This window comes from Typopeltis vanoorti, chromosome 14, assembly GCF_054136105.1.
Source record: "Typopeltis vanoorti isolate ZY-2024b chromosome 14, IOZ_Tvanoo_1.0, whole genome shotgun sequence".
NCBI lineage: Eukaryota > Metazoa > Arthropoda > Arachnida > Uropygi > Thelyphonidae > Typopeltis > Typopeltis vanoorti.
In genome coordinates this window covers 31,855,356-31,880,168 of record NC_143562.1, presented here as the reverse complement: position 1 = coordinate 31,880,168, position 24,813 = coordinate 31,855,356, and the positions used below count along the sequence as shown (strand labels likewise).

The window sequence follows — 24,813 nt, the reverse complement described above, 5'->3', positions numbered from 1 at the left end:
AGGCAAAACTGCTCACTGAAAGCAATTGAATACTGAGCAGTCAAGACTAGATCTTCCTTCTTTGACTGACTTATCCTTTTCTAGCCTAATCACACTATTTCTATAGTATCTTCAGCTTCCAAAAAATGTGTTATCCTTTTCTGATTGATTTTAATCTTCTCTTCTATTCATTTGCTTACTTTGTACAAATTTCATATCCGCACAACCTTGGAATACTGCTCTTAAATTTGGGACGGTGTTCCTAAGACCTCTAAAACTTCTTGATGTAGTTCAGCAGAATGTGGTTTGGTTGATGAAAACCCTTCTCTCACTGACTCTCTTCAGCCAGCCACCATCTCATAGATGATCATTTTCTGCAATGTATTTCTTCTACAGATATTTTCATGGGTGCTGTTCAGCAGAACTAGCATCCATTATGCTTCTCATTTCTGCTAAACTTCCAAGAACAAGCAACAGCTATTCAACATCCTTTTACAATCAAACTGCTGACACCAGACCTGCTACTTCCGGTCATCTTTTATTCCATGTATCTCAGCTCTATGGAACAGCCCCTTGAAATATTCCCTAAGGACTATAATAACCTCTTAGAAGAATAACAACAACAAATTACTTTACTTTTGACTTTCAGCCCACACATTATTATTATTACGTAACACCTCCAAGGAGTCCTAAGACTTATCGAGGGAGGACATCTACTCTACAACTCTCCATCTTCACCACTCAATCCACCAACTACAGTGAACTGCATCCTCTACACCAAAGCCTTTCCACTACCATAATTTTCATGGACAATCACAAACATCCATGGCCACTGTGGCATTCGAACCTGCAGCCTTTTGGCTGGAGAGCAGATATGCTAACCACTTGGCCAACCAGGTCGGCACTCATGCAGCATTTATTTGCTATAGACCTTGTGTCCTCTTGTTTGTGTTTGAGGAGAGAGTGGTATAAAAAATTATTACTATATTATAGAGGTTTTTCGAGCATAACAGAACACATCTGAAAGTTATACAGATAAGAGGTTATCAGAAACCACAAGGTATTACACACTGAGTGCAGAGGTCTGAGTACTGCATTAGTGGAGCTGTGCTTCAGGAGTGGATGAGATGTGGGATCTGATGGTGGCCCAAAGTTCAGAGGGCACATTGTAAGTGTTGTTGTAAGGAGCACAACAAACAGGGATAAGGAAGTAGTTGTTAAACTGCTGTGTTCAAATTTGGTCAGTTTGTTTCTGCTGTGATGTGAAACCTGAGAGGATCCAGAGATTAGTGACTAAGACAGTACATGATTCTGAATTTATTTATAATTTTTTTAATTTTTTATATTGATCCTATACATGAGAGAGCAAAGGACATAGCGCTCGTATGTGCTGCATGTAGGGCAAAGGTGAGGATTAAGAAAGATGTTTATTGACGTTTTTCTTGAAAGTAGTAGGCTATAGTTGTTTGGGAATATTTTGTGAAGAAGGCTTGTCTAGAATTTAGAGAAAGGACAGTAGTAGATGGAATAAAAAAGGAGACAGTTTGACCTGTTTACAGTTAAAAAGGGATGCTGGTCAGCTGCTACTCTTACTTTAATAGGTCCAGCAGAAAGTGGAGGAAACCATTTCAGTAGAGGAGGTATCTATAGAACAGACAACTCAGTGCTGAAACATGACATCAGTGAGATAAAATTGAAGTGAGTCTGTAAGGGAGGGATCTTCTGTGAGCCAAATTGCTCTCCTCTGGACAATATTGAGAATTTTTAGATGGGTTTCAGGTGCCCCCCCCCCCCCCCGAATATGTGAGCATTATTCTAAGCAGAATTAATTTTGTAGTATTCTAATCGGAGTTGGATTATGTTGGTTGGGTGTAAAATAGCATCTTGAACAAAAGAGAATGACTACTTTTTTTGGATACCGAGGTGATGTTTTTATGCCAGGAGAGACTGAGTAAATGTTAGTCCAAGTAGTGAGATCTGATCTTGTCTGGTGATTTGTGTATTACTGAGTGTAGGGTAAGTGAGCTTTTTCTCTTGCAAAAGTGAGATCCCTTTTGCAAGAGATCTTATTGAAGTATGGAGATCAGCATTTAAGGCATTTATTGAAGATTATCTTGAAGTTTGGGATGTCTGAATGAGCATAACATAATAAATAAATGAATAGGATGAATTGCATAGTTTGGTGAATAGGCAGAGAAGAGGGGGGGGGGGGATATGATAAAGATGCTTAAGTTTGTGAGGGAATTTTATGGGATTTATATTGAAGGGATTATGCATAGTAATGGGAAGGTTAGAGGGTGATAATGAGAGGCCATCCTTGGAAGTTGTGTAAAGTTGTAAAGAGGGAAAGTGAGGAGTAGATTTTTTATATGTAGAGTTGTGGATGACCGGAATGTATTGTCGGAACATCTTGTTACTGCTAAATGTTTGATTATTTTAAGATTCAATATGATAGAAAGGTTGCTTGCTGAGTGAAACCTTTCACAAGTCTCAATGAGTCTTTTTTGTTCGATGGATGTTATAATAATAATAAATGAATGATTTAATTCACACAAATCTGTGTTCTGAAAAGCAGACTAAATCTACCTTATTATATTAGTTGAATCTTTGAATCTTAAAAATTGCTTAGAAAGTATTTTGTTTTATATTTCAGGCTATATCAACTTGAACATATTAAAAGTTTGGGGGAAAAAGCATTATACCACCAACAATGTCTGATAACTGTGTACAAAGTGTTGATCATATTAAAAATATGATTGAAGCTGTGGAATCTTCCATTCAAAAAACATCATCATTGAGAGAAATGTTGCAAGAAAATTCTAAATCTGTAAGTAAACTGATATAAAATGTGAAGCTGTGCATTAACTTTTTGTATCCTATATAATTTTAAATGATGTTGAACATTCATGATTTTGTTAAATAATCTTAGGAATATTTTAAAAACATTTTTAATTTTCATTTAATTTTTTTTTTCAGTTGTTGATCATTCAGTGCAAAATTATGCTTAATTATCTTGATTGCTATTTTTTAAAAAAATAGAAATAAACTTAGAACAATTTTATTTTATCTTCACATAACTTATTTGTTTTTTTTCTACATTTAGTACCTTGAAAGTGATAATTATAATTTATTTCATAATATCACATGATATAAATTATAACTTATCAAGTTAAAATTTATATCATGCAAGTTATAATTTATATGTGCAAGACTAGCTACACAGAAAATATGATAAAATTGATTCGCATATATTACATTTTTGTATGCTTGCAGTGCATTTCATCTCAAGCTTGGTTCACATATGTCATGTTGGAGGTTTAATGGAATATTTGCAGCACTACAAAAGGATTAAAAATTAATTTTAATGCTTCCAATATTTTGTCTTAGTCACTGAGACATCTTCAGGGATTACAAATAACTCTTGTAACACACACTCAAATACAACACAATACTAAGTGAAACATGTGGGTGACTCTAAAGTCCTATTTAGGTGGTGTGCCCTCTATGGGCATTTGTAAACAGCCTAGGATGAAAAGTGGGACCTGCCACAACAGATTCTAAAAGTAGTCTTTCTTTTTTTGAATTTACTATGGTGGAGCATGGTGGTTTTTCTCCAAGAGATCCTGTGGGTTGTATCCAAAACATGGTCTGCAAGGCCAGATTGACCATACTTGTGATTGCAGATGTATGATTTGTGTTCTTCTAAATGGATGGTTGCTGATCTGTCTGTCTGAAGTAAGCCAGCTTGCAGGAACAGGATACTTTATATACTCCAGGCACTGAGAGAGGAGAGAGCTAATCTTTGGTAGAATAGAATGGATAAGGGTAGCAAGTTTAAAATCTGTGTAGAGATTGTACTTTTTTAAGGACCTGGCTATTTTTTCTGATGTGCCACAGATGTAGGGGTATGGTGATGGCATTTCTGAAATCTTTCTGAAGAGATGGCCATGGAATTGGGGAGGAATTGATTATTTTTTTAATTCTGTAATCGCTGTAGCCATTGGAAAGGAAGGTGTTGTGTTTGTGGTTGAGTTTGGTTGAAAGGAGGTTTCACTGGAACAAAGATTGTGGGCTCTATTGGTTAGAGTTTTAATAATGCCATGTTGTTGAGAAGGGTGGTAGTGGGAGAGTTTGTGAATGTATCTGCCTGTGTGAGTGGGTTTTCTATATACAGTGAATTTGTTGTTTTAAGGATACTTGCGACATAAGACTGAATGATATAATCACGTAATCACAAGAAAGATATTTATTTAACCAAATATTTCGGTCTGGAAATAGCAGACCATCGTCGGTGGTATTACAAGAACAGTTTAAAAAATATACAAGCTAGAATACTAACAATAGATCGTTGAAATTAGAACATGCCGCGTGATGTTATATCACTAAGTATGAAACGAAATATTTTGAAGTAGAAACATGATTGAATTTGCTATTAAAAAAAAAAAAAAAAAAAAAAAAAATTAATGAGTAATCTTGATTAGGCTTTCCCAGATTTTTGATATAGATATGCAGTCATTACGATTCAGGTTGGGATGATGGAGCAAGGCCTCCACGCTTTCCTTGAACAAACGTTCGAACCTGTAACGGGATCTATGTAAGAGGCGCGTCTTGGACCAAAGGATGCTGTGGTCAGTTTCAATCCCGTGTTGAGCCAAACCAGACTTTTCAGGTTTATTGTGAAGAATGGATGATTGATGTTCTTGGATTCTTTTTTCAAGAGAACGTCCAGTCTGTCCAAAGTAAGAGAGATCACAGTTGCAAGGAATTTGATAAACTCCAGGAAGAGATAAAGTTGAGCGTTTGTCTTTAGGAGAAGGAAAATGAGAAGACAATTTGTTAATAGGAGAATACGTAGCTGTTAAATCATATTTCTTCAAAATTCTTGCGATAGGTTCTGAAATACCGGAGATATAAGGAATAGGTACTCGACGTATTGAATCTTTGTTGTTTTGTGGAGGATTATAAGATGTAAGAAGACGTTGAATACTTTTTTCAGAAAAGCCATTGAGTTTCATGTGTTGCTGGATAGTAGAAAGTCATAAAACAGGAATTATAAAATGTCTCATCAAAAGAGCCAAAACTAATTGTTCTACTTTTGATTATCTACAGAAAGAACTTTCTACTATCCAGCAACACATGAAACTCAATGGCTTTTCTGAAAAAAGTATTCAACGTCTTCTTACATCTTATAATCCTCCACAAAACAACAAAGATTCAATACATCGAGTACCTATTCCTTATATCTCCGGTATTTCAGAACCTATCGCAAGAATTTTGAAGAAATATGATTTAACAGCTACGTATTCTCCTATTAACAAATTGTCTTCTCATTTTCCTTCTCCTAAAGACAAACGCTCAACTTTATCTCTTCCTGGAGTTTATCAAATTCCTTGCAACTGTGATCTCTCTTACTTTGGACAGACTGGACGTTCTCTTGAAAAAAGAATCCAAGAACATCAATCATCCATTCTTCACAATAAACCTGAAAAGTCTGGTTTGGCTCAACACGGGATTGAAACTGACCACAGCATCCTTTGGTCCAAGACGCGCCTCTTACATAGATCCCGTTACAGGTTCGAACGTTTGTTCAAGGAAAGCGTGGAGGCCTTGCTCCATCATCCCAACCTGAATCGTAATGACTGCATATCTATATCAAAAATCTGGGAAAGCCTAATCAAGATTACTCATTAATTTTTTTTTTTTTTTTTTTTTTTTTAATAGCAAATTCAATCATGTTTCTACTTCAAAATATTTCGTTTCATACTTAGTGATATAACATCACGCGGCATGTTCTAATTTCAACGATCTATTGTTAGTATTCTAGCTTGTATATTTTTTAAACTGTTCTTGTAATACCACCGACGATGGTCTGCTATTTCCAGACCGAAATATTTGGTTAAATAAATATCTTTCTTGTGATTACGTGATTATATCATTCATTCTATATACAGTGAAGGAAAGGTTATCATTAGGAAGGTGTGTTACTAAGATGTCTAAGAAGGGTAAACTACTGTTATTTTCTTTTTCCATCATAAACTGGATTCATGGATATAGACTATTGAGGTAACTGAGGAAGGAGTCTAATGTGTCTGGGTCATTCCTTCTATCTGGCTAAGATATGTAGATGATGTGTTCTATTTATCTTAGCCAGATAGACGGTTTGAGAGGAGATGAGTCTATGGCTTGTTTTTCAAAATTTTCTATGTAAAGATTGGTGAGGGGGGGAGGAACCCATAGTATTTCCCTCTATCTGTTTGTACATTTTGTTCTTCCAAGAAAAATAACCAGAATTGATGGCAAAGGAAAAGAGATCTAACATATCAGAAGTTGAAACATTTTTTTTTTAAGTGTGTTAAGATGTCATTTAAGGAAATATTGGTAAACAGTGAGGTGATGTCAAAGTTTACCAATATATCTGCATTATTTGGACTTAGATTTTCAATCAAGGTTTTAAAACTTGTAGAGTTTTTTTATATAGGATGTAGTAAGTTCAGTGAGGGGGGGGGACATAAGAGAGTTAGCCAGCTGCTTTGACAGTTTGTAGGTGCATCAGTGGCATCTACTATAGGTCTTGGGAGGTGGGGGGGGGGGAGATTAGGCTTGTGAATTTAGCAGTAGTAGCTAGTCTTGCACAACTTAAGTTCTACTTTATTTCATATGATATAAAATAAATTATAATTATCACTTTCAAGATATTCTAAAATCCTGTTCTTGATGTTTTGTAGAAAGCTGTTGTCATTTTTCTCCTTGTTTAATACAGTGAAATTCAGTCTTGCAGTGTCCATTTGATGCCTTCTGTCATAATGGTTCTGGTTTTATAGCCAGGTCACAAATAGTTTTTAGGTCATTGATCTTTCAGTATTGTGTTGTATTCAGTATTCAAGTGCATGAACTGTTTATCTACTCAGATATTAATCACTTTAACAGGTTTAATCTGTGGTGTTGGAGACACCAATTGACTAAGCTCAACCTGTAGTCAGTTGGGCTATTTTGTCTGCAAAGATTTATAGAAACTTCTGAACTGTGTGAATGCCTGCTAGGACTCTAAGCTTTCTCACTGGGGATCACTCATTTGGAGTTGGTAATAATCCTAAATTCAAAGTTTAAAGAGGGAAATACAATTACTGAGTATCATAAAGAAGAAAATAAAAAGAATAATCTAATTACTAACAAGTACTTATCTCTAAAGTGGTCTTGAACCCAAAATCGCTAAAAATCACAGTCTCGGTGAGTCACAATGAATCAGTTTGTAATTCACTGTGACATTGATCATATCAGATACAAAGGTTGAATTAATATGATATTTCAAGAATGTAATAAGTATATTTATATAGTATAACATATTTATAAGTACTAATTGTCCTTCCAATTTTGCATATTTGCAAAATTTTGCTTATGTGTACCATAATACTGATAAACATTGATCTTTTCACTGTTAAATTCACAGTATCACAAAGTGAACACCATTTTATATTTGACTTCAAGCAGGCAGTACTGTATTTCTCATTCATCATTCAATACTCTATTATTCTCCTTAGTTGTTATTTTCTTTTCTTCACATTTGGCATATCAAATAAAATGTAAACTTCTACTCGTTTAGCTTGTTATAAAACAACAATACATACAACAACACCACAATATAGCAACACATGCAAAATGAAACTGTTTTTCAAATCACACTTATGTTGTACTGAGCACTCGTAGTGGCATCTAGTGACAAATTAATATAATATGATAGTGTGCTAACCATTGAACAATGGATAAGGATAAAACACCAACCATAGAACAATGGATAGATAGCGGTTGATTTTTTCACTTTGTGCTTTAAAAATTACGATTTTTTAAATATAATTATTAAAATACATGCCGTTTGAGAATATATAATTTGGAAAAAATGATTATGATCATCATTAATTTCCTGATATGCACCCCCAAAGATGTTCAGTGTTCATCATTTGTAAATGATGAATGCATAATTGACAAAATATGCAAAAAGGCTGCACTGAACACCTCAAAATTTTTGAGGCATTCAGTGCTTTTTTGCATATTTTTGCAAAATATGTAAAATGGCTGCATGCAGCCTAAGGACCACAGATTCCCCATCCCTGTTTTAGACTGATATTTAACTGTAACCTTTCCTAGCACAAACATCATTTCTGTTACATTCCTTCCTTGCCTACAAAAAAATTGGCTTTTCTTTTACCCCTCAAGGCATTACTTTTCATCTGTCCAGCTGCTAACTCTGTACAGATCCCAATCCATCAAACACTACCCTAAATACTGGTCTCACATTTTAGGCAGCTCATCAAATGTCTCTTTAAAAATTGTTGATACTGCCTAAAAGAGGGCAGTTCTAATTGACAATTTCTTTCTCTCTTACATGCTCCCTCCAACTGCTATCTCACTTATCATTGGTTTCTGCATTGTATCTTTTCTACAGATACTGGCATGGGCATTTTTCAGTAGAACTTGTATCCCCCCCCCAAGTTTCTTCTAAACCTACAACAACATGAGCAATTGAGCACAACATTCATTTAAAGTTTCAACTGCTAACCTACTGAACCTGCTTTTCCCCATTCATCTTTCATTCCATCTACCTGTCTTCTCTGGAATGAATTTCCCGACAAAGTATTCCTCAAAGATTACAACCTCCACCTCTTCAAAATGAAAAGCAATAGATTGCTTTTCTGTTGATCCCTGCCCATAAATGCATTGATTGCTATATTTGGCACCTTCTCATGTGTTATATATTAAAAAGCATGGTTTAAAGATAAGTAATGTGTTTGTGACAGCAAGGATCTTCCACAATTTCTTCGACTTCATGAATATCTGATAATAATAATTAATACAGTTTTCTAAATTTAAGTTCCTCTTTTGTGACATTTAATTATCCACCACATGTAATAGGCAGACCTCTTTTATCCCTGACTTTTTGAAATTGGTCAGCAGCCAATTTCTACTCTTCACATTCGCTAGTTGAGTTCATTTCTGCACTAGGTGAACTCAGCATGATAGCTCATTTCTTCTAACAGTTTGCAGATGTTGAGAGTAATGGGAATATTATTATTGCCGTATTTACTCCAATATGACTCGCACTTTTTTCCCAAATATTAAAGTTAAAAAATCGTGGTGTGTGATATATGTGGGGATTTTTGGAAACTAAAGTTTTTCAGGAATAAACTAAATTGATGTTTATAATTAAATCCCAAATATTCATTATAATTTATATTTGCTCACATTATTTATAAAATGGATGCATTTACATTTTAATTATCAATGCTATTTACATGATCGGCTGCTCACCTTCATTATGCAATATATTTGTATCTTTACCGACAATGCTTCTGTAATTAAATTAAAACAAACAGTTTCGTTATTGCTTGTCCTTTTATCATTTTGGAATCATATGATCTTTGAGTTTAAAACCAGTGCTGTAACTTGAACCTTTCTCCTTATTTCAAGCAAAGATTATCAGTAATTTACAAGACTTGAGATATGTTATGAACAATCCTTCATGAATGACTAATGAGAAGTGTAAGCGGAGCACGAAATGGACAGCAAAGGTAGGCCAGTAGAGATAGCACAGCTATGAAGACATGCATATGATTGGTGTGGTATTAATAAAAGATTGATGACTTGACGACAAAGGCAAGTCGACGATTGTTGAGTTGAAATGCTGATTCTCTTCAACAGAATTCCAAAATATTTGAAACTACCATAACAGCATTCACTATCTATTTCTTAAAGTTTTAAACTTTTCATGTGCGAGGTATATGCGAAACTTTTTAATTTCTTTTTTCGTAAAGTAAAATCAGGAGTGTGAGATATAATCAAGGGCGAGTTATATTCGAGTAAATATGGTATTTTAAGAAGCCTCCAGGAAGTCGGAGACTCATCAAGGGAGGCCACGTATCACTTGCACCATGCCATACATTCTCTTGAATTGATTCGCACTGTGTGCACTCACAACCTCCAAAGGCAAGCCATTCCAGTCATGCACCACTCTATGAGAGAAAAATCTATCTCTCATCCCTTTCTTGATTGCATACATTCTCAACTTCCATGGATGTCCTCTCATCCTTTCCCCACCCTCCGTAAAATGAAAAATTCTATCTACTGGTATCTTGTATAAATTAAAGATGCCATGAAATTATATTCTTCGTTTAATCCTTTATCAAAGTTTGTATGTGAAGCCAATTCACAACTAGGCTACTTCTGTATAGAAGCTAATGACTTCACATCAGTTGCCTTAGTATCTCATAATGCAATGCACATATCCTTACAGACATGTATAATGCTATGCATTATGGGGAGCCCCCCCCCCCCAGACTGGTTTTGACCTTTATTGAGGTCTGATCAGTGGTAGTAACCCTTTCCATAATGAATAACATTATACATGTCCATAAGGATATGTGTTGCATTATGGCAGGGGTGGCCAATTTTTTACGTTCCATGTGCCACTTTTTTCACATACAAGTTCGGATATGCCATACGACTCTTGTACCCTGGGAGTTTTCATTCCCAGTAAAAATATGTATACTGGTAAAAACAAGATTCTCTTTCCATAAATTTCCATGCGCCAAAAGTGATGCATTGGATCTCAATGATAATAAAAAAGTAAGGCTATTTATGCTAAAAGTATTAACCAAAAACCTATTTCTAGAAGAAAAGTGAAAAATTAATCATTATTTTTAGCGAATTTATTGTTTCGTGCACATCTTTTGCACATTCACTTGTTTGATCCTGAGGCGACAAGCGTTGGCAACAGCGATGTGTCGCAGGTTTTTGTCAGACAGTTTACAATTGATTCTTGTGTGCTATGGAGTTGTCCTTTGTGGTTATTTGCAGTTTTGTACTTTTTCAAAAATTAAGCCTTGTTTTTATATTCAGTTGCCCATCACAGCGCAAAGGAAAAACAGGGAATGAAAACTCCCAGGGTACAAGAGTCGTATGGCGTATCCGAACTTGTATGTGAAAAAAGTGGCACATGGAACGTAAAAAATTGGCCACCCCTGCCATAATGCAACACATATCCTTATGGACATGTATAATGTTATTCATTATGGAAAGGGCCATCCCTGCATTATGGGATACTAAGGCAATTGATGTGAGGTCATTAGTCTCTATATACAAGTGGACCAGTTGTGAAGCGATTTCATGTGCAAACTTTGTTTCCTTACACTTGGATAAAGGATTAAACCAAGAATATAATTTCTTGGCATGTTTAAATTATAGTATAACCAAATGAAAAAACTTCCAACATGGTATCCTGTATGACTCTTTCAAAAGTCTGTAGATCTATCACATCAGCCTCATTTTTACTGTCTGCTAGTATTTACAGTCTACAAATTCCCAATCTTGCCTTGTAATCGACATTCTACAGTGCTAGTATTATCTTTAATACTCCTTATTTTTACATGTCAATGTTCATTTCAACATTGCAATTATCCTCTGAGTTGTATTTGCAATTTTTGTTATATGATCCCTGAACTTCAATTTCCTATTTACTAAAACTCCAAGGTCCTTAGCCTTGTTGGTTTCTTCTATCATAATTCCACCAATAAAATATGCCATTGGATATCTCATTACACCAAAGTACTCAGCTTTACATTTACTAACATTGAACTGCTAGCCAATTTCACATGACCACATTTCTAGCATATTCAAATCATTCTGAAAGTACTGCATATCAACAGCATTCCTGATTATTCTGCCTATTTTTGCACCATCAACAAGTATCTGTGTCACCTGTTAAATTCTCCTACTATTATTAATGCAAAAATTGAATAACAGTGAACCAAGGATTGATCCCTGGAGTACACTATTCTAAACCTTGAAGAATACACTTTTTTGACATGTCACTCAGTCATCCTCTTATCCACATTAGTAATTTATAATCTAATCACATATCCTCCAACTCATGCAACAGTTTTCCATGTTGAATCCTGTCAAAAGCTTTAGTAAAGTCCAGAACTATTATGGTGTATCCATTTCCCTTGTCTAGCTGAACCGTGACCCTATAAAATGTGAGCAAAATACTCAAACATGACCTTCTCTTAGTAAACCCACAAAGTTAATTGCAAAGTATAGATTCTCTGTCAACCTATTTCTATATGCAATCTCTTATCAACTTTTCCAAAGTCTTTGGCACTACTCCAGAGATACTGATAGGTAGGTAGATAGACACATCATTGTTTGCATCACACTCATGCACTGGGGGTGATAATACATTCTCTCCACTCCTGTGGGATCTTTCCTGTTGCTGATATAGCCATTGTCAAAGTAACAGTTCTAGTACTTCCTCCTTCTGCACTCAAGTTTCTCCCTCTTGTAGTATAGAGGTGGCATTGAGCTTTATGTTGTATACACCAGGTTGATAACTTTTAGCAAAATGGGAACTCATTATTGTTATTATTATATGACACCTCCAGGAAGTCCAAAGACTCATTGAGGAAGAGTGTGCCAACAGCATCGAAGATTGACTCCTTCCAACTGCTAATCGGGCTCAAACTTGCTTAACTTTTTGCGTGAGCCATTAGTAGCTGAGGCTCTACCAATCGACCAACCTTTGCTGGCTTATCGAGCAATCTCTTCTGCATCCATCACCTACATACTCTCTGCATGAGATTTATTCTTTCATGCTCATTCTTTTTCTTGCAATATAACAATAGAATTATCTGTATTGTCTTGTACTGCATAGCCAGTTTCTTTTTATACTTACATTTATCTTTTCATAAATGGTAGAACCAAAAAAAAAAATAAACACAAAATGGTAGACAAATGCTACCATTTGTTCAGAGAGGAAGAACATAGCTTCTTCTATAGCACATCATTTTATTTATTAGTTTGCCATTTATCCTAGATGTCATTATGCATAGGTTACACTACCTGTGCCAATTATTGCTGACATAATATCCATGAAACCAACACACTAAAAAAAACAGTCAAAACAAGAAGACCAATTAAGACCTTATACTTTATGATTTGTGCAGACCCTCTGATCAACTGAACATTGCTATCATTGCAGATGGAATTTAAAGCACATTAACAAATTCAGTTATGTTTTTTTTTTTTTTCTTGAAACTATATAAATCATTACAAGCAAACTACTGAAAAGTCTGCATGAAATCCCTATAAGCATAATGCTATTCTAGAAGAAATTTTCTATAGCAAATGGTTTCTCTCTGGTCCTAATAACTATGTTAGAGTGAGGGTTGACTGTGCTACCTAACAATAATCAGCATTTTATTTAACAGTGGAATAATTATTTTTTTTTTTTTAGGTTAAATCAGCCATACACGAGTGGATTGGTATACAGCTGAACATGATACGGCAAAGGGAACTTCTCTTATATCGTCAAGTTGATGCACTTGTAGTGTACCAGAATTCTCTCTTGCAAGGCCATTTAATGAAACTGTATCAAGCACTTGGAAGCTTACGTAGTGCCAAGTTATGGTTAGAAAAAAGAGAAAAGTCCGTTCATATTGATCTGGAGCCATACAATGAGTGAGTAAAATAAGAACATGGCCCTGATTTATTAAATTTTTCATAACCATTTTGTATAAACTAATCTTTAGTTAAAATCTAGAATATTCAATTCATTTCAGTAATTAATAATTAATAACTTAACATGTATAAAACCAACAGTAATAATTTTAATGAATTAAAGGTACAAATATTTCGTACCGAAAGTAACAGTACATCATTAGTGTAGAACAAACAGTTAAAGGAATGGAATACAAAGTACAGAACAGTTGGTGGATTACCAATTAAAATTGTTGTCATATGCCATAAAATTAATATTAATAAAATATTATTAAATAATTCTTAAAAACTATTTCATTGATGGTTGCATAAGATAAGAATCTCCCAAACTTTTGGGAGAGAGAGACAGTCATTTCGATTCAAATTTGGCCGATGTAAAAGGGCTTCACAACTTTCTTTGAAAAGGCGTTCATATTTAAACTTGCATCTGTGGAGAAGACAAGCTTTATCCCACTGGATATTATATTTAGTGTCAATGCTATGTTGTGCTAGACCAGACTTATGAGGTTTCATGTATTCGATATAATACTGATGTTCCTTCATTCTTTTTTTCCACGGAACAGCCTGTTTGTCCACAGTATGATAAATTACATTCTGGTATCTGGTAAACACTAGCTAATGATAGAGGTGCCAGTTTGTCTTTTGTAGATGGCAACAAGTGAGAAATTTTGTTGATAGGAAAATATGTGGGAATAAGATGATACTTCTTCAAAATTCTGCCAATAGATTCTGAGATGCCTGAAATATAAGGGATTGGAACTCTGCGGTCTGTTGAAGAATCCTAGGATGTTGGAACATAGGAGTCAATTATCTGCTGGATTTGATTAGGGTTGTAACCATTAGATTCTGTTAACTTTTTTATAGTGAAAAGTTCTTGTTGTAAGCTTAAGGGAGAGGAGCACACTTTATGTGTTCTATTAATTAAAGATTTGATAACACCAATTTTTTGAGAGGTGTGATGAGCAGACTTTTGATGAATGTATCTGCCAGTAAAGGTAGGTTTTCGATAGACACTTGTTGACAAAGTACTGGAGGATGTCCAAGAAGTAAACTACCAGCCTTTTCTTTTTCCATGGTGAACTGAATGTGTGGGTGAAGGCTATTTATCTGTTGTAGGAATGTAGTAAGTTCCTCTTCAGCATGTGGTCAAATAGCAAAGACATCATTGACATAAAAAACCAAAGAGAGGGTTGGGGATGAATGGATGAGAACAAGATGTCTTCCAGATGTTTCAAAAAATAGTTTGCTAAAGGTGGAGACAGAGGGCTACCCATGGCAGTACCTTCAACTTGTTTGTAGATCTTGTTTTTCCAGCTGAAATATCCTGAATGTATAACAAATTCAAAAATCTTTGCAATATCCGGAGGGTAATCATCATATAGTAAGTGATTTCAGTAATATTATATCATTAAATAATGGCTTCCTAATAATGCAACATTTCCTAAACAAAATAATTACTGAAGTCCTCCTTGGAAACATTTTGTTTTAAGGTTTTCAAGGATCACTCACTTTCTTATTTTCTTTCTACTTTTTTTCTAGTTTGCCATTTTTAAAAAGTTATTACTTTTAATCCTTTTCTATAATTGCTGGCAGGCATTTAAAGTAAAAAAAAAAAAGCCTCCTCTTAGGAGGCTTACATCTATCTAGTATGACAATAATAAACTTAAGTTCATATTTTAAAACTTTACAATAACTAATGAAATATTTGTGCTAATTTCATTAGTTATTTACTGTGTCTAACATGTCTTCTCTCTCAATTACAATATCAGGTTCCATTAAAGTTGTGAAGTAAAATTACTTTCTTGCAACAAATACATATTATAATAACACAGGCCCTTAAGGTTCATGACCTGTTAAGTATCCTTGTCTTTCTTAACTATCATTTTAGGATAAGGTAATTAGTCTTATGTCTAAATATATATATTTTTTTATATAATTTGCAGGTTCCTGCTCACTTTACCCATTCATTGGATGAAAAACCTGAGTTTCCAGGAAGAAAAACCATACCACTATGAGACTGGCTAAACTAGCCTTCAATTTAAAGCCCTAATAAAGGTTCTTTGTAACCTAGATGAGATTCTGACCCATTTCTTTCCAACAAAAGGGTCTTGTTGAAACCGATTAAACCATGGAGGATCTCTTACAGTACACACATGACTGCTACCAAATGAGTTAGAAATTGTTTTTATATTTATGAGAAAGGGAAAACCAGAGTATTCAGAGGAAAATAAACTGTGCAGTTATATTCAAAGATAAAATATAATGTAAAATTTACCAATATGTGTAATTTAAAATTTTTCACTCCAAATATAAAGATGGTCTTTTGGAGAGTAAAATGATTTAAAATACTTGATTTCTAATTTCATTAAGTTTTTGGTTTAAATAAATAAATAAAGAAAAATGTATTGAGACTTATCAACATGTCAAATTAATCTGGATTTTATACTTAAATTTTATTGAAAAAAAAGTAATTTGAGAGATAAATATTTTTGCACTTTTTTTGATAACTTTTTGACTTATGAAGTGTACTCAACTCATCATATTTGAAAGATGAATACCAAAAAGGAGTTTGCTGATAATTTTTAAAACAATTTTTGAAGTTCTTTTCTGATGTAAGCTAATGTGACCAATGTAATATTAATATAAATGTCATGCATCATTGCTGTATTTAATTGCTCATCTTATGCTTATTGGGGGGGGGGTGCTTAAGGGAGACTTCCACATAGCCTTTTAGAGAATACAGAGAACAACCAGGGCTTCTGACATAATGCCCAGTCCTCACCTTCTCGTGATGCACCCTATTAGGTTAGATATACTGAATGAATGAGGATGGGCTGATAGTTTGTGATTTAGCAGACCAAATTGTATTCTTATTGGCTTAAACCACAGTGTAAAATGATGGTACAACATGACAGAATTTTATGCCAGCCAGGACGACGAACAGTGCAAAGCCAGCTACTGGAACAAATCCTGAAACGCATCCCAGCATAACACTGGCGAAGTTCAAGAGTGAGAATAAATCCAATAGCTTATTATGAATATTATGAATAACACAAATGTTTGCATAGAATAAGAGAAATTAGCCATAACACCAAACTAGCATTATACAATTGCTTGTTTAATGATGATATACTGTTAATTTCAGTATGAAATATTTGTACTAATTTCGTTAGTTATTTACTGTGTCTGACATGTCTTCTCTCTCAATTACAATATCACAAGTTCCATTAAAGTTGTGAAGTAAAATTACTTTCTTGCAACAAATTATGTAGCAGTCTCATTTAACCAACTATCAAGAATAGGTTAATATTTCAAAGCAGATCCAAATTTAAGAGTTTCATATTTATATTTATTTCTATGGCTTTATTTCATTAAATTCTGTAATTCAAAAGCATATCATGGTCAGCCGAGTCCAAACAGCTATAATGGAACTGATCATAATGCGTGTGTTTAGAGATCCTAATATTGACTATTCCTGCCCATGGAGCTTTTGAATTATGATATCTGGCAAAATAGACATCCGTTTGGAAAGTTTTAGGATTTGAACTGGTCTTTAACTTGTCAATAAAGATTTTACTTGTTAAAAAAAAAAAAAAAAAAAATTTTTTTTTTTAGACTCTTCTGCACTTTTTTTTTTTAGGTGCCTTAGAATGGTTATAAATTTGCTCTAATTAAGTCGAGAAGAGAGGAGTATGTTGAAAGGAGCTTATTTCCAATGGGAGATTGTTGTTGACCCAGTGTGGGATTTTAGCCATTAACCAGATGATGTTACATATGTCTCGGCTTAATAGTGAGATGGAGTGCATTATCATCAATACAAATGACTTCTGTCTCAGTAGCTGTATTTTTAAGATATCATGTTGTGATAGATAGTAGTGCAACTAATGTGATATGGATGCATCTTGTGTTGCGTGTGTAGGACTGTTCTGTAATTTTAGTTAATTTAAAAAAATTATTAGTTGAAATAGTTTGTGGTTGATTCGATTTGTCTTTCTAGCTGCTTCAGATTTGCTTCTTTGTACATAGCATTGAATTTAGCCCCACTTCCTTCTGCTTTCCACTTGTTATGGGCAATCACTTCTAGTTTTTCTTACTATATTAAATATTAGAATGGTTGGGATTTCTTAACTATACAATAAGTAAGCTCCATCTAATTTAACAATTGATATTTATATGATGATGCATTTATCTTTTTTTTTTTTTACTTAACTTTTTCCAGTATTTATTTATTTAGTTTTTATTTTATTTTATATATTTTTTTTGTATCATATGAGAGAAAATAATGGAAAAAAACAACAACAACTAGAGCAAGAACATTGTAGGTTCAAATAAGTTTTTTTCATTAATTAACTGTGGATTTTTATGTGTGTGAGAGTTGCTGTACAAATTGCGTGCTTATTTGTTTCAATTTTCTTACAAAGTCTTTAAACTTTGTGTGAGATATACTAATGGACATCAAAAGCAAGGTGTGGCTGCTTTGTCTATTCATAAATTAAATTTGAATTTTAGTTGTTTTGTGAAATGTCAGGTGTGCTGCTCATTGATTTATGTGAAAAATTATGGACTTTTATGGCAGATGGGAAGGAAAATGCGTGCAAAATGCACCTTGGAGAGAGAAAATATGAAAGAGCAGTGAGGAATCTGGTGAAAGAGGAAGTTGATGGTAGCATGAATAAGCGATATGAATGTAGCAAATGGTAAAAAAAAATGTGTACAAATAGCGAATGGCACAACAGAGAGTAGTAAGACAGAGGAAGATTCAGAAGACAGTGGAACTAAATGAACAAAGGCAGAATGGCAGAAAAGCTAATATAAAAGATATGAACACAGGTTAAGATATTAGAAAAGAACTTGTAATATTGAGGAATTAATGGAGTCATGTGCAGAGTAAGATAGGACATTTAGAGAAGAGATTGGTGGTTGGAGATGTAAGAAGGAAGGTGCCAGTGAGAGATGAGCCAATGATAAATGATTTGCAGAACAGTTGAAAGTAGAGTAGTTCTCTTTGGGAACACTGATGAAAGATGAGAAAATGGAGCATATGTCTAAGAGGAACATTGATAGGAAGAGTGAATGAGACTGTGGCAAAGAGTGGAGGTGCATAAAATCTGACTGTGATGATTTGGGAGCAAGTGTGAATGATGTGGTGCAGTATTTGTGGATGTTGCTAGAGACAATGAAGTTGAAGTGTAAAATCTTATATACATATTTATGAGATTATAATGTGTATGAATTTTTTTACTTTGTTATTTCTTCAACTCTAAAATTTTGTCCTATACAATTCTTACAGACTCTACCCTTATTGTTACCTCTATCCCTTGGCCACTATTAGTGTATTGCCCACATGTGCAATACTCGATAGACAAGGGAAATGCCTCTTTCTAGAGCCAATTTCTTTGTTAGAATCCTAGTGTTAATCCTGTTTCAAATTTCGGAAAATTTATTTGTTTACGCTGCACCACCAAAATTCTATAGATAAGAGAAATTTCTTTATCCAAGAGCAAACCTAGTATGGCACACGATCCTGTATCCTTTTCTTCTCTATTTCCAAACACAATAATCTAATATATTCTTACTTTGCACTGTGGTCGTGACCATCCCGAATAATTTTGCGCATAGGTTCTCTTTATGAGTGGTGCATTGAGATTAGTGATCAGGCAAGTTATTTGGTTGACAAGAAGAAATTTATTCATTACTAATAAAGCAAGTTACAAATATCTTCATAAGCACTAACTTAACTAATGTTGGTATGAATGGAAAAATAAGATAACTCGACGTAACATGCACATTCTAGTTCCCATTACAACATGAAATGTATCTAATACTATTAAAATGGGATGTCCTTCTAATTACTTAACACCCCTAGATTAATTTCATGCAATTAATGGTTCAAGAACTACCTGACAATGACAAACTAAAATATTTTCACACTGCACTTTTCCAAGTTTTCTGACTCAGATCAATCATTCCCTATTCATGGTTCAACTCCTATAGTCCTACAACACTTTGTATATCACAATTCTGATTAGTCCCTTTTATCGTCACAATCTAACTTTCTTTGTATACAAGAATTGAAAAGTTCTTACTTACCGAGGTGTCGGAATCTCACTGGCCAATACTTGCGATCATCAGTTGGAATTATACGGCTCATGTCTTCTTCATCTGGTCCCTTTTCGACGAAGTTACTTGGTTGATACGTTCCTTAGGTTCTTGCTTCTGGAAGGTAGATATGCAAATACAATCACTATTCATTGCCTACGATGTTCACGAAGCGCTGCTGCCGATGTTGGTCCACGAGGTTCTGCATTTCCTTCTTGGCCTACGCTGACCTTTTGCTATGCCTAGACCTATATGCACGTTGGCATTCTACTTAGCCACATAGCTGCTCTCGATCATCTCACCCCGACCTCGCTGGAACTTCCTTTCTCCGGGAACGACTGGAACAGATCCGAGACAAAAAACAAATGGCAAAAGCCTCGTTTTTGTGTTGCAAAAAACTATATACTCACTCGATGACCTTCACATGGCACCTCAATTCCTCTGCACTCCGTTCCAACGCTTCTCGTTCTCGTCCATGGGAGACCCCCGCCCGCGCAATGTAGGCCCTTGCGTACGTGATGGCCTCAGGTCATGATTTAATCTTCTTATCTTGTCTGGGATTTTAGCCTAACGTTCGCATACTAACACATATTTCACCCATTCCTAAATTGCTTACACCCCCCTTTTTTTTTATTTTTTTTTACATAAAACATTTGACAATACAATATTTAGCAAATTTCAAATCAAGAATGTTATTATTATTTCATTTACATTCAATTTCCTTTTATTAATATACAAGTATTACATCGAGAATTTAGATACTTGTTAAATCTGAATGAAAGGTAATACATTATAAATTCTCTTTCATTCAAGATTTAACCGTAAGAGTGGAAATTGTGGGTTGGGAGAAGAACAATTATTATGAATGGCATGATAGCTAGAATGTGCAGAAAGAGAGGACTTGAGTATGGGGATGTATTGAGATAAATTTTGAGAAAAGTGAGAGTGGCAGTGTGAAGCTGGGTTGATTGTTGATGAGAGGAGGAGGAGGAGAGTGTGCAGCCAGTTGGGGAAACAAAAACTAGATGACGGGACTGTGAGTATAAGTTACTAAGATCAGTGTAAGATAAATGACAAAGACAATAAGGAATGAGGGGGACAAAGACAATAAGGAATGCCTTCAATGGAAGCAACAGTCGAAGGACTCGAATGATGTGGGGGAGGGAGGGTGAGGAATTGTGGAAAGGAAAGTGGGACCAGAGGAAAGCTATGTTTATACACCAATGCAAGGAGTATTAGGAAGGATGCAAAGGTTGTGGACTTTATACAGTTAGTCAGTCTCTAAATCATTGGTGTCAGTGAAATTTGGTTAACATCAGATCATATACTCATGGGAATAGAAAATTAAGAATATGATGGTTATAGCATTTTTCAAAATGGCAGAAAAGATAAAAGAGGAGGCAGGGTGTTACTACTGATTTCAGAAGAATTGTAGCTCTTACATGTGGAACTAAAAGAAAGAAAGCATTAGTGATAATGGCTTTGAGGCCAATTAGCTTGAGGTTGAGGTATGAATTTTAGATATTTAGTGGGATGTTGCTACAGGCCAGGAAATGTAGAGATGATTCTGAAATGTTCAGACAGATGAGAGACTGGTGAGTGGCAGGAGGGTGATAATAATGGGTGATTTTAAATATGGAAGTTCTGACCAGAAGCAGGAAATAACATTTGTAAGGAGATTAAATTCCTTGAGCCACTTAGGGACAACTATCTTATGCAGCATATCTTTGAAGTAACATGTATAGGATACAGATGTTGGAATTAATAAATCATCTCATATAGTGTTAATAGAACATATCACCACAGTGTCACCAGTTGGGGAGAGTGATCATGTGGTTTTGATGTGGTGAATAGCTAGACAGTTACCAAGGTTCAAGGAACAAAAGAGATGTGTGGAATTACAGAGCAAGGGACTATGATAAATTAAGGAAACAGATTGGCGATGTGTAGTGGCTTGATCACTTGAAGGGAAGAAGAATCAATAATTCCTGGTTCTTGTCCAAAATCAGTTACTTATGGTAGTGTTAGATTGTATTCCTAAGCTCAGATGGATAAATAAAGTAGGGACAAAATGGTTGAATGATGGAATTATTCAGGAGCTTCTGAGATAGAGAGAGAGAGAGAGAGGATGTTAATAGAGAAGATATATAAAGAACAGGGTACCCCCTCAGCAGCATAGGAAGTATAAGGCACTAGCTAGGAAAACGATGAGTGTAATGAAGAAGAAGTTGGCATGAGAAAGGAGATTGACTGAACCTTAGAGAATTCTATAGCTGTGTTGCCAGTAGGAAAAAAAAAATTAATATGGAAGATTTTAGTTGTTTTTAGTAGTGTTAGATAACAATAGGAAGAGGACAGAAGACTGACAGTTTTTAAGAACAGGAAGTTTAGAATATTAAGTAATCTTGGTGTTAATAAGGCTGTGGGACTGATCATTAGATACATTAGTGGCATAACTTCCTAATAGCTCATTATCCTTTTCTATCTATAGAAAACAAACCCACTCATACTGGTAGATATTTACATGAACAATCATACCACCACCCCAACAGTATGGTATCCTCAAAACTCTTACTCATCATGCCAGAGCTATTTGTTTAAATGACACAGCCCTTGAAACTGAGCTTAGGGACCTTTGCAACACCTTTTTAGTCAATGGCTACAGTCCATATAAAATAGATAAAATATTACACCCCCCCCCCCATTCCTCGTACACACAGGATCACAGCAAAACCATTCCCATTCCATATGTTAAGGGTACATCAGAAAAAATAGCCAAAGTTCTTTGCAAACATGATCTCCATATCCTTTCAAACTTTTTATTCAACTAGCTACTTTTATACATTCTCCTAAAGATCGACTACATCCTCTTGAACATTCAGGAGTGTATAAAGTTCCTTGTGCTTGCAAGTTAGTCTACTTTGGACAGACTAGTAGATCAGTTAACATACACCTTGAAGAATATAAAAATTACATCCAAAATCATCTGTATGGCAAGTCGGAATTGACAGACCATGCTCTGGATACTCCTTCACATAGGATCAGATGGCGAAAAACATCTTTATTACATAGAAGTCGTTACAGGTCTGAGAAGCTATTCTTAGCATCAGCTATGAAGCACTCACAATCGCAACAAGTGTGGTTACATTAATTTACCAAAGATTTGGAAGAGTATCATTTTAAGAACTAATAGCCAGACTTCTCTGAATTAACTTTGTAGTTATCTGACCCATAGGAGGTGCCACATAAGGACATTAGGTGTCAGTTACAATTTAAATTGTTTCTACAATTACTTGGTTTAATGCTATGTGCCTGTCACAGTTTCATTGTACTCTGGTGATGCTGGGTAGAAAACCAGTGAAATATTAGTGTTTTTTAAAATATATATTTTTTCCTCTTGGTGTTATACGATTAATCATTATCATGGATAATGAACAACACCTAAGCCTTTCTGTACAAATTAAGTAACCAGATGTTAATAAGGCTGTGGGACTAGATGGGATATTATTATTATTACATAACACCTCCAGGGAGTCCAAAGGCTCATTGAGGGAGGTCACTTACTCTATAACTCTCCATCTCTACCACTCATTTCACCAATGCCATCTACTGCCGACCATCACCACCACTAGTATTTTCACAGACAATTACAAACATCCACGCACACAGTGGGATTTGAACCCGCATCCTTTTGGCTGGAGAGTGGATATGCTAACCACTCAGCCAACCAGGCCAGCATCGCATATCATCACACATATATTACTAGAATGTACAAAAGAGCAGGCAGGGCTACCAGAAAATTGTTGCAATTATGCAAAGAACCATCACAAGTATGGATAAGGTGTGATTGTTCCACTGTATAAAGCATCAGGCCTCATTTGGATTTCTGTGCACAGTTCTCATCATGTGGCTGTATTGGCAAGATGTTCTTTGATAGATAAAATATTACGCCCCCCCATTCCTGGTGGGGGGGCATAATATTTACACAATGTAGTGAATGAGGGTAATGCATTACTGGAGTGGATGGTGAGTGCCCCAACACTCAATATCTTCAAAGCAAGGTGTGATAGTTATTGTACTTTTTGTGAGTGTCTGTGACCTCCCCTGATGAGTCTTTGGACTCCAAGGAAACTTGGAAGTAATACTAAAATATATTGTGCTTTTAAAATTAAGGAGATGTGAACACATTAAAGCTTGAGAATTGGATAAAGGAAGCAAATGACAGAATTTTTTTTTCCCTTTATATCTTTGGTGAAAATATAATACTGTAACTGACTCCTTACTATAAAAAGGCTTTAGTTTTATTACCATAATGTTAATTTGAGTTTTTCCATCAACTACACATCAACTCTCGCAAGTTTATGATGGTGTTATACTGTTAGAGTGTATTTTGCCACAATGTGGGTTAAGATAATTTTATAATAACATTTGTATAAAAGTGTTATTATGAATGTAAACCTAGGTTCACTGAATGTTATGATACCATAGATTGGTGCAATTCTTTGCTGTCTGGGTATTGAAGGAAGAAAATCTCCTGTGCTGCCAACAACAAAATTATGAAAAGTTTTGTAGGTATAATTTTATGTTAGTCTAAAAGAGCTTAAAATTAGCATTCATGGAAGATTGTAAACCATTTTGGTGATAATGAGTTCATACATTGAGTCAAAATGCATTATGATGTTTATTTTAAAGTAAGGGTATTTCAAGCTTTAATGCTTTTATTATTTTAAAATGGAGACAATTAAAACTTAATGAAATTTCATTTTTTTCTTTCTATAAGAGAATTAATGTGTGATTTAAATTTGGTAACTAAAATTGCAGTGTAATACGAGGTGATATCAAAACATTTCAGGACTAGCTCTGTTTACGAGAAATTACTTTATTTATCTACGTGTACACACTATCACCTTCAAAATAGTCCCCTTGCTTATCAATACAGCATTCTTGCCACTTCTGGAATGTGTCCTGGAAGTTATCTTTTCAAAGCATGTCAAGCACGCTGGATCTCCGCAATGGTGTCAAAATGGTGACCTTTGAGCTGGATCTTCATTTTTGGGAAGAGGGCAAGTCTGCAGGAGCCAAATCTGGTGAGTAGGGTGGGTGCAGAAGTGAGATCATGTTGTTTCTGGCGAGAAACTCGCGTGTGTGGAGAGCTCGGTGACAGGGTGCATTGTTGTCGTGGAGCATCCA

The 24,813-nt window shown here is 34.9% G+C and overlaps 1 protein-coding gene across 2 annotated transcripts in view; it reads left to right on the top strand.

Moving 5' to 3' along the window:
• Positions 1–24,813, top strand: part of LOC150099342 (uncharacterized) — an 81,756-nt gene that overhangs the window by 7,239 nt on the left and 49,704 nt on the right. For both annotated transcript variants that reach the window (XM_090403820.1, XM_090403819.1), the window contains exons 2-3: positions 2,633–2,806; positions 13,262–13,485. In XM_090403820.1, coding sequence (XP_090259946.1) covers positions 2,690–2,806; positions 13,262–13,485 — 341 coding nt within the window. In that variant the 5' untranslated portion in view covers positions 2,633–2,689. The remainder of the gene's footprint in view (positions 1–2,632; positions 2,807–13,261; positions 13,486–24,813) is intronic.